Source organism: Monopterus albus, unplaced genomic scaffold, assembly GCF_001952655.1.
Source record: "Monopterus albus unplaced genomic scaffold, M_albus_1.0 scaffold19.1, whole genome shotgun sequence".
NCBI classification, from domain to species: Eukaryota; Metazoa; Chordata; class Actinopteri; order Synbranchiformes; family Synbranchidae; genus Monopterus; species Monopterus albus.
This window is the reverse complement of record NW_018127899.1, coordinates 3401062-3412282: the sequence shown is the minus strand read 5'-3', so window position 1 is coordinate 3412282 and position 11221 is coordinate 3401062. Positions and strand designations below refer to the sequence as shown.

The window sequence follows — 11221 nt, the reverse complement described above, 5'->3', positions numbered from 1 at the left end:
GACATGATAAGAATGTGCCCCAAACTTAAGCTGCATGATAATTATTGGCATGTTGTAACTCTGTAGTGTGCGGTGCTCACACTGCACAGGTGACGACAAGTGCACCTGTAATAGTGAGTGTCCAGACTGAAAAAGCCAGAAGAAGAAGCAGTGCTAACGCCAGGTGACAGAGAACGTTGAATGTAAGATGCTGCTTATTAACAGCAGTGCAGTAGGTCAGCATCTGAACAGGAGAGCTGTGGTTTCACTGTTCAAGAGCCACAGTTTGTGTCCACACGCTGCAGGTCAGTGGACGAGATGTAGCAGTAAGATGTAAATACTTTGTGTCATTCATCTGATGTTTCACTTCATCATTTCCATTTGTTTACTGATTTTAAAAATGTAAAACATTGTTTTGTAAAGTTCCTTTTTATTCAGTTTGTCTTCATTTTGTTGTGAGTTCATATATATTAACTGCAGTATAAGACAGTATACTATAAATATAGGTATTTAGTACAGGCTGTACCGTGGTTCACTGAGGCTCCTAACAAGTAAAACCACCCAGTTAATTCACAGCCCGGCTTGTTTAGAGGTTCATCCTGTCACAGGGAATACTTTGAACATTCAAAGACAGTCAGGCCTGTAGAGCTCTGGCGCTGTGGTTTTACAGCACGACGCCTCCTCGAAGGAAGGTGACGACAAGTGCACCTGTAATAGTGAGTGTCCAGACTGAAAAAGCCAGAAGAAGAAGCAGTGCTAACGCCATCTACTTGTTGCAACTTGTGACCAGTGTGGGCATGAATTATTTGTTCGCTTCACTTGAAGGAGTTTTTGAAGCTGAAACTGCTAAAAGATTTTGTGACCCTCCATGTTTACCAGGGGGCCACTGAAAGGGGCTGACCCTCAGGTTGGTAACCTGCTCTGACCAAATGTGACCATCTGAGCCGTCCTGCTAAACACCGATCTGATCTCGCTGTGCGCTTTGTGCTTTTTCTGCCCTCAGGATATTCAGATCAAGGCACTGCTGATGAGAACCTGTGATCCCGTCATCCAGGCCTACTGTCACGTAAGTCTGCACTGAGGAATTCACTGTCTCGTACTGTACTTCTTCTGGAATCGAGTTTGAACTAGTCCAAGAAATTTTAGACTTTTTTTTTTTCTTCCCCCCTTCAGCTATATCAAAAGAAGAGCTCTGTTGCTCTGACGTGAGGAGGCCAGCAGTGTAGAAACTGGCCTCCAGGGTAAAAACGCTTCAGAGCAGCAGTCTCTCATCTGACCTGCTCTGGGTTTGTCTTGTTTCATCAGAGCACGCTGTACATTAGTGTTGACCATTTATGTAACAAACTTTTCAGGGAGTTTGCCATAATGTTTATACTGTGGTGACTTTTGTGCCCCGTGTTGCAGATCACCGAGTGGAGCTTTGCTGCCATATTCCATTTTAATGTTATTTTTGCGTCAGTGCGATGAAGAGTTTGGCTCATCAGGCATTTCATTAATTGGATTAACCAAAAAGAAACATTCTTATCTTGTTGTTTTCTCCATACGTTTCACAGGATCATATTGAGAAAGTTGAATAAATTCATCTGCATGCCATGGTCGAAGAGGTTGTTCACATGTTCTCTGTCAAACATGAGTTATCCATGTTGTTTTTCTCTCTCCTCTTTGTTTCTGTCTGTCAGGAGGTGGCCAATAATCAGATCGACACCGGAGATCTGATGGCGTGTTTAGTTCAGAACAAGCACCAGAAGGAGATGAATGAGAAATGTGCGGTGGGAGTGACACACTTCCAGCTGGTGAGCAGAGGAAACTGCTGTAGCTCAACAGCAACAGGCGACGTTTTGTCCTCTCTCTGTTATAACAGAAACTTATTTGTTACTTATTGTTTGGAAAAACCTTGACCTGCCATCCACCATAACTGATGACACAAGTGAGCGCATAGCTGTTTAACCTGCTGTCTTTATTTCTGATGAGCTTCTTTCTGTCCTCAGATTCAAATCAAGGATTTCCGTTTCTCCTACAAGTTCAAGACAGCCTGCAAAGAAGATGTTCTCAAGCTGTGTCCCAACATCAAGAAGAAGTAAGACACACACCGTCGGTACAACATGCTGCCCTGCACCCCTGCCTCTGAGCCTAGACTGTTCTGTAATGCGTGCGACTCCCAAAGGGCAGAAAGGACTGTGCATGCTCGCATGTTTTCTTAAATAATAACTGATCAGTTCCTTTTTCCCAGAACTCCTCCTGAGGTTTTCAGCTCTGTGTGTCAATGGAAGGCTGAGGCTGAACTATGTTAGCTGCCAGCATTGAAAAATGAGAGGATATTTTATGGTTGAAAATATCTAATCAGGCTTCGTGACTGTTAAAAACGCATCCAGCAGCGATCTCCTGTCAGTTTGGGGACGATTGTTGTTTGATATGAATGAAAGCATTGCAGAGGCTTTTGCCAGATGGACTCGGGACTCGATGGTTTTGTAGATCATTGTGTAGACACAGATCAGAATATTTTTGACAGATTGTTAAAAATTACTTTTAAATAAGACTTTTGTAACCCTGGGTGTCGGGACCTTTTTGAAAGGATACCGTACCTCTGTGTGGTCACAAGCAGGTTAGCAAAGAACACACACACTTAACAGGAACTGACACCACTACCTGGTTCTAACATGAGTTAGGGGTCAGTTTAAAATCTGGCTCAGCGTTGGCCTTTCCCCTTTGGATGATTTCACACCTTCAGCCAAGCGTTAATCTGGAGACACTGTAAAAACAAAGTGGGACTGGGTTTGTAACTGGTGGTCTTCCTGTGGCTCAGGGTGGATGTGGTGATCTGCCTCAGCACCACGGTGAGGAACGACACACTGCAGGACGTCAAGGAGCAGCGAGTGTCCGTCGGATGTCGTAAACAGCTGCGTGTGGAGGAGGTGGAGATGGTACGTTCACCAACACACACTGTGTAACAGCTGATCGTTTTCAAAGCGGCTCGGTGTCGGTGAGAAGGGAGACAGGAAGTCCTGACTAACATGCTGTTGAAAGACGGTGACCTTTCTTTTAAACCTAAAGACGGCACACTTCACATTACCTGCACGTTATAACCATATGTTGATTCCAAAATGGCCTCCACTGTTCTGTGAAAAGCCTTTCTACCAGATTTTGGATCCTCACTGCAAGAGTTTGTTCCATTTAACCAAAGGATCTTTGACTCTGGGCTGAAACCATGTCTTTCCAGATTGTTGGCTTTTAAATATAAATGTTTAAAGCCATTCTGACAAATGAATTGTCAGACAACTGAAAACAGGCTGCTGTTCCTGAGCTCGTGAAAGGTCGACAGTGGAAGAACAGCTCGAGCGTTAAGAGTCAGGGGCCCACCCTAGTCCATATAGTTTTGGCCATTTAGGATATTGAACAGCATTCAAACCCTATTTAAATGCAAACTTTGAATTAAATAAATAATGTTGTCACTTAGCCCAGTGAGCAGAAAGGCCCCCTCCACATGGAAGACTGATCTCATGAAACCTGTGAAGCTTCATGTATCAACGGCACAGAGTAATATCTCTAACAGCAACATACACAAAAGACTGGACATTTTCCCTTTTCTAAGGTTTTTTTTTTTTTAAATGTTCCTTAAATGTTTTTCAATTTCAGCACTCGTTTCGGAAACAAAGCAGATCGGATGTACAGAAAACAGTTTGGCGGGAAAGTCATTAAATGGAGATGTATGAATTTTGCATGTTTCTTTATCAGACTGATTTGTGCAGCTGTGTTGGCTTTACAGGACCAGCTAAGCGTAATGAGAGCAGACATTTGTGGGTCTGATGTACTGACTCGACTCAAACATGCGTCCAACCTCGGTAGGACGTTGGATCCCTTCTCCCAAGCTCTCGGTTCTGATGCTGAAATGTTTCCTTAAACTGATGCCCCCCCCCCCCCATTTCTCTGATTTTAATACTTGGGGCGATGTTGGAAATAAGCATTCCCACTTTAACCAATTATCCTTTTTGATTTTATGTCAAGTCAGAAGTAACTTTTATTTTTATCCCAGAGGACCACCACCCTCCTGTCTTCAAGGACAGAGGGACAAACCCTAAACACATAGAGCTAAATAGAGGATAGTTTGATATCATGGCGTCGTCTCTGCTGAGCTTTTGGAGAGGCCGTCTGTACTAAGGAGGAATACCATCACACTTGTCCAACTCGGTGCTCTTTACTAAATATACAAAGTTAAAAGAGGTTTCAGAGAAAAGTGTTTTTCTGTGAATCTGACTTGACTCAGTTCTGAAGACTGAAACATTAAGTGATGACACATAATCAACATTTTGTAAAATACAGTTCAGACTGTGGCTAATTAATGTGTGTGCATGAACTTGAGTTAATTTTGAAACTGAAAACAGAAAAGGCTTTGAAGCTTGTAGTAGCTGTAACATGTGTTTTTGTTTTTGTATTTTTTGCTTCTTTCACCTTGATTGTTCCAGTTTCTGAGGTGAGTCACTGACAGTCAGATCTCTGCAGGTCATCGAGTGTCTGAAGGAGCATAAGAAGCAGCTGACTCCGCGTTGCCACCAGCGGATCTTCAAGTTGCAGGAGGTGGAGATGGTTGATCCTGAACTGGACTACCAGCTGATGAGAGTCTGCCAGGATATGATCAGGGTAGGTCAGTAAAACCAGCATCACATGATCCTGGAAGGCGCTTCATGGGATGTCTGGGAACGCTACTTTTTTTTCACCGAGTAGGATGCAAAAATATTTTGGTTTTCATTGGTCCATAAATTTGAAAGTGTGACTTCCACCCAGAGAGCTCAGTGTTGTGTTGTTGTCAGGTTAACACAACTCTCCCACACTGGACAAAGAGTAGCTGATTAGCACACTCTGCTCACTGAGGCTTTCCTGATAAAATAAAGGTTAAATTTAAAAGGCATTTCCCAGTCAAACAAATTGATTAAAGATTACTTGCTGCAATCTAAAAGATACATGAAGTTCATATTTTAGTCAATTGTAGTTGTCATAGTTTCAAACAATGCTTTTCCTGGCAGTATACTCAGCCAAGGGCTCAGACTGGGGCACATGTCAAACTGTTAACTGCCATCGGTGTTGGCAGCGGTTGGGTAGAAGTCATCGTGTCTGTATCCTCGTTTTTTGCTGCATTAGTATGAAGTGTTTTCTTTGCTTAGGGATGTGGGTGTAACGGCTGTTTTATGTGCGTTTCAGCGTTTCTGCACGGAGTCCGAGGGGAAGAATGTTCTGCAGTGTCTGAAGCAGAACAAGAACAGCGAGCTGATGGATCCCAAGTGCAAGCAGATGATCACCAAGAGACAAATCACCCAGAACACAGGTGCACACACGGAGCACACATCTGGTCTGTCTACATGACCGGGGTTCCAGGGTCGACTGGTGACTGTGTGTGTGTGTGTCTTCAGACTACAGGCTGAACCCAGTGCTGAAGAAAGCCTGTAAAGCCGACATCCCAAAATTCTGCCAGTCCATCCTGAACAAGGCGACGACCGACACCGAGCTGGAGGGTCAGGTCATCTCCTGCCTCAAACTCAAATACGCCGACCAGGTCAGACCGTCTTTACTGTGTCTGACACATCCACGACACCATGTTGGTTTAAAGAGTCCCACCTCACTCCCAAGTTTCCTGTTTCACTGTTCTCTGATTCTTGGTATATTTAAACCTTCTCTGCCTAATGTCTCTTCAGCCCAGAGGGTCTAGTGAGACAAACGTCCTAACCCCGCTTTGCCCCTCATCGCGTCCTGTTTCCTAGCTATGACTTCAACTTGTATCAATACAACTGATTATTGAATGGTGCTTATGTGTTACTACTACAGTAGTAGATAAAAATTCATCTAAACCACCTTATGTTTTGTCTATGTGTGTATTAAATATTCACTCTGGTTTGAACATTAAGTTGTGACCCAGTCTGTGTGTCGGGTGGTGCACGTAGCCTGTAACTGAGAAGATAAGTTGTGGGAATTTCTTCAAAGAACTATTTAGTCCATAAAAACATGAATGTGTGTGTTGTGCCAGCGCTTGTCGCCCGACTGTGAGGATCAGATCCGCATCATCCTGCAGGAGTCGGCCCTGGACTACAGGCTGGACCCTCAGCTGCAGATCCAATGCACACAGGAGGTGCGCACATTCTTACACACACACAACCACTTTGTTCCTTCTGACTGACATCAAATGGTGCTGAATTATGATATGAAGGAACTTGACAAGTAGAAACATGGCAAGCTGATGCCACTTTATGCAAATCGACCTGCTGAGAAGTCGCCGCAGTCGCTCAGGCCTGTTCACAGTGAGCAGGCCGATGCTCAGAAACACTTTGTGTGTGTTTGTGTTCTCAGATCCCTCGGCTGTGTCCGGAGGAGGCCGCAGCTCAGGAGCAGACGGGGCAGGTGGAGGAGTGTCTCAAGGTGAACCTGCTGAAGATCAAACAGGAAGGATGTAAGAAGGTAAACTGAGGCCTTCACTGACCACTGATGGGGAAGGACACCCCAGCGTTTTAACATACACACTCAACAGCCACACGTTTACTTCCAGTTTAAAACATCAGCATTTTCTCTGCTTTAAACCAGTTTATGTGCAACAAGAGAAAATGTTTTATTTTCCAAACAATTCCTCAGTGTCCTCCTCCTCCTTTCTCTCTCCCCGCCTCCTCCTCCTGCAGGAGGTGTTGAACATGCTGAAGGAGAGTAAAGCGGACATCTTCGTCGATCCTGTCCTTCACACTGCCTGCGCTCTGGACATCAAACACCACTGCGCTGCCATCCCACCTGGCAGGGGGCGCCGTGAGTCCACAACAGACGCCTCAGCTGTGACTGAGACATGAAAAATCACATACACTCAAAATCAGGACGTTTTTATTGCCTCTGTTGGCTTGATGTGCTGCTGGTGAAGCTAGGAAAACGGTTTGTTCTCCCATAGATAAATGCACCTTCTGCTGTAATAAAGCAAGAGCAAACCAACACCTCAGCACATCAAGCATTTTTATACCCTTCAAATTCTTATAGCACAACCTGACTCCTTGGAAATAAAGTGCAATAAAAAGAAGTGAGTAAAATACAGATCCCATATTTAGATTAGTTGTAGGTCTAAGATCGTCCACAAAGATTTGTTCCATTGTTAAATTGGCAGCTTAAATATTTAAAGTGTTGCTCAGAGGCACCTTGTATCTATTGAGTTTAATCATGAATATCAGGTTTAAGCTGATTTAACATTTGTTTTTGTTTTTTTACATTTTGCCACCGTTTGGTTCAAAGGCTGAATTTATTTACACAAACATGGAACTGACAGTGCTCTCAACACTTGGCAAACATGTTTCTAAATCATATGGCCTCAGACACAAGATAAATCTGGTGATTTGATCTGTTAACTTTTATACCAGTGATGTTGTGTTTGTGTTCTCAGAGATGTCGTGCCTGATGGAGGCGCTGCAGGACAAACGTGTTCGTCTGCAACCAGAGTGCAAGAAGAGACTTCAGGATCGCATCGAGATGTGGAGCTACGCTGCCAAGGTACATGAACAGCTTGTTCACCCTGTCAATAAAACCCTTGGATCAGTGTGAGAACGCAGCTGGCGGGGATGTGACGGAGAGCGCCGCAGAGCTGACGGCTGTGTCGTCCTGCAGTAGAGCAGAGCTGGGTCTCTCATCAGCAGGTTTTCTGAAAGCGTACTCCAGAAACACTTTGGCCCCTTTTTCATTGATGTTTAGGAAACCAACTGTTTGGAGTTGATGTAATGACCTGTTTTAATCTGTTTTACAGTGTCTGGATTAATATCTGTTTAAGGGTTTTTTTTTGCAATTGACGTTGGCTGCAATAAATTGGTTTTAAGCTACTTTTAAACTCGTTTTCTTTTGGGTGACAAAAAGGCTTCATAAAGTCTGTTTTAAACTGGCTTTTAATTTTAAACCGAGTGAACAAGTTGCATAGAATAAGTTGTAAGTAACTTATTTTGAATTGTATGCCATAAATTGTTTTTTCTCCTGAAATGGATGTACTGAGCTAAAGAGTGGAGACAGTCCGGTAGGCTTTTATTGTGGAGTTGGTGGTGGTCATTTTGACATCTGCAGTTCTGCATTCACACAGTTTTGTCCTTATTTCCCATCAGGTGGCTCCCACCGATAGTTTCTCAGACCTGGCCATGCAGGTGATGACATCACCATCCAAGAACTACATCATGACTGTGATTGGTGCAGGGGTGGCCCTGCTCTTCCTGATAGGGCTGTTCTGTGGCAGATTCACCAAACGTGTCACTCAGCAGCTGAAGGACAGGTAGACCACGCCCATGGAGGGTCTAGACACGCCCACAGAAGAAAAGACCACCACTAAAAAAAAGACCTCCCACCTCATTTACCCCTCTGATGCCCCCAAAACTCCACCTGCCTTCTCAATTTGCCACTTTGGGTTTTCTCCCCTTGTTTCATTTTCAAACACTCCTGCTCATTTTTACTCTTTCATGTGACCTCGCATACAATCGAAAGTAAAAGTGGGTGTGATCAGTGACTCGTGTGCTCTGCAGCTGCATGAGCCACAACCACTGCCACCTTTACTTCTCCACTCCTGAGCTTGGACATAGAGCGCTGATCCACCTGCGGTTTTACCTGCCTGTTAATGCGCTGCATTTTATCGAGTGTAAATGTGTAGGAAGTGGGTGGGGAACCCCTCGTGTATGTGGCAGGATAATGACTCCAGTATTTTATTCAATTGAGTGCGCGAGCGTTGGCCTGAAAGCATTTTTGTGTGATCCTAATTGTCTGTGTATCTCCATATGACTGATTTGTTCTCTGTTTCAATGGTTTTTGGGGATTGTTTGGCTCTGGAATTTTTTTTTTTTTTCTGAGTGTTAGATTTATTGCCATGGGACTGCCAGGTGGGCGGTGCCAACCAGCCAGCCCTCCACCGAACCACAGAGGAGATGGGAGGGGACATCTCGCAAAGCTCTTCCTGCTACAGGAAGTATAGTGGTTATTTTTTTTTCTTTTTGAAAAGACAGACCTTGGAACTTCACCTCTCTTCTAATGCAGTCTGGTTTTTGGTTTTCCCACCCCAACCTGTGCCATAAACACACGACATCCACCTGATGCTCCCAGGGTAGCCGATTTCTCTGTCAGGGCGGTTGGGAAGATAGTGTGACATCACACTGTGGCTGGGTTCCACCACACCGCAGTCACGAGCAATCCCAGTCCAAACCTGGACTGGTGGAGCAGTGAGACTGGGAGAACTGGCTTGTCTTTTTGCAAACTTGCTGAGTGGCTGTCTGTTTCACGCTGGTTGGTACAGAAAAGCTGAGAGCAATGCAGGAAACGGAGTAAAAAATAAAACTAGATTTATAGAGATGTGAACAATTTTGTGTACAGATACTGGAATCATTGCACATTTTTTTCCTTTTTGATATCTTCAAATATATATATATTGTTTGTCACAACCTTTATTTATTTGTTTACTAATGGTCAGTTTTTCTATGATTTCAATGTCCTCTGGTTGCCTTTTCTCCTTCCTGCAGGGGGGTGCAGGCGGCGAAGGTTCTGCCTCGACCTGCCCCAGCAGTTGGCTGACTTTTCATGTAGGACAGTGAACGCCTCTTTAACAGGCAGAGTGATGGTGAAGACAGCAGCTGTCAAACACTGTGCTTAGTGACTCCACAGCATCGGAGGCAGAACAGGCGAGTGTGACAAATGTGAAAAGATGTCGTTTTTGGAATCAGCATTTTTGGGGTGACCACACAGTGGGGGTGACCACTAGGTATCCAGCAGGTCTCTGCTGCTGGATTCATTGTGTCCGCGTTGTTGTGTCCTCCAGCTTTTTGGTCTCTGTTGAAAGACGGAAAACGACTTGTCTTGTTGCACCTGAACAACTTCGCTGCCTGTGAAAACACGGCCTCTCCTCTCCCGGCTCGGTCCAGCCCTGTATGTGTGTACTATACTGAGTGATGATACTATAAACTCCGTAGTGTGCGATTAGCCTGTACTGTTCATTCCTTTGACTGCTGAAGCTTGGTTTGGTGAGAGCTGCCCTCCCTGCTTGTAAATGAGACACTGATTCATTGAAGCGCTTTTGCTCTTCTGCCCATCTGATGTCTTTTGTTCAACTCCGCCTGCTCCCCGTCCCACCGAGGGATCTGCTGTCCTGAACATCCCTGCGGCTTGTGGGCACGTCAGTGTGTGGTGGATGGCGTGTCTGTAGCTGTGTGTGCTGCCCAGAGGTCACACAGTGTCTCCAGCAGCTCCTCCTCGTCCCAGGCCATGATGATTTAAAGTTTGTGATGATAACACTGTTTTCTGTCTGAATCCATGGAGCTTCTGATCATCTGGTTTGTTTCCCCCAATTTTTTTTTTTTTTTTAATTTTTTGTTGTTCTGTACAGGAAATTGGGCAGTTTAATAATAATGATGATAATAAAGTCTGCAAGGTTTCTATTCTGCTGTCCTGTCTGTTTGGCTCATAACCATGCTCTGTTTTCTTGTCAACAAATCCCAACATAGATTGAACATGGATTCATCCGCTGCTGAAAATAGTCCTCAACAAATGGATTTTCCTTCCTGTTTGTTTGATTAAATGCTACTGTGAGCAGCTGTTTGAGGAAATTAATCTTTAAAAAAAAAAAAAAAAATTGCGGTGCTATAGAAGATTTGTCTCTCGTAGAAACCACTGGGCCTTGGTCTGACAGCCACAGACAGGAAGTCAGTGTAGAGGGATGGACTAACACACGCATGTTTTTATTGGGTGTTCGTTCTTGGTAATGTTTTTGGCCAAGCCAGTGGTTAGTCTATAGAAGCTTCCCATTGCACATCTTCAGTGTTTGTCGGGCCCACAGACCAAAACAAAGCCTAATTTTAAAAAGATAAAACATTTAAAGCCTCATGTTAATATTTGACAAGCTGGACCCTGCGGAGGTTTAGCATCCTGGCTTATTTATGCATTTATCAAAACAAGCCATTTATATCTTTCTGCACTACTGTGATTATCTGTAGCAAGTTTCAAGTCTTTGGTACAAAGTGGTGCCATTAGAATCCGCCAAAGTAAAACCCTGGAGAAAGATGCTGGTGGTGTAATTTTTCAATGCTGTCACCATAAAATAAAATACCTTCAGCTGACATTCATTGTCCTGGGGTGGAGGCAGAAATCTGAGGTCCATGCCTTGAGAGTCAAACTATTTTGATTTGATTTGATTTATTCTTTCAAGCATGTAAAGACAGTTATTTCAACACATATAATTTTACACATATCCAACAAATGCTAATCCAATATCAAT

The 11221-nt window shown here is 44.0% G+C and overlaps 1 protein-coding gene across 1 annotated transcript in view; it reads left to right on the top strand.

Moving 5' to 3' along the window:
* The window catches only part of LOC109956362 (Golgi apparatus protein 1-like), a 14479-nt gene extending 4129 nt beyond the window's left edge, over positions 1-10350 (top strand). Inside the window, exons 5-18 of the mRNA XM_020593383.1 lie at positions 67-113; positions 924-1045; positions 1659-1772; positions 1968-2056; positions 2783-2923; positions 3613-3683; positions 4448-4614; positions 5173-5296; positions 5382-5524; positions 5993-6094; positions 6313-6420; positions 6636-6756; positions 7376-7482; positions 8079-10350. Coding sequence (XP_020449039.1) covers positions 67-113; positions 924-1045; positions 1659-1772; positions 1968-2056; positions 2783-2923; positions 3613-3683; positions 4448-4614; positions 5173-5296; positions 5382-5524; positions 5993-6094; positions 6313-6420; positions 6636-6756; positions 7376-7482; positions 8079-8246 — 1624 coding nt within the window. The 3' untranslated portion in view covers positions 8247-10350. The remainder of the gene's footprint in view (positions 1-66; positions 114-923; positions 1046-1658; positions 1773-1967; positions 2057-2782; positions 2924-3612; positions 3684-4447; positions 4615-5172; positions 5297-5381; positions 5525-5992; positions 6095-6312; positions 6421-6635; positions 6757-7375; positions 7483-8078) is intronic.
* Positions 10351-11221: the final 871 nt, after the last annotated feature.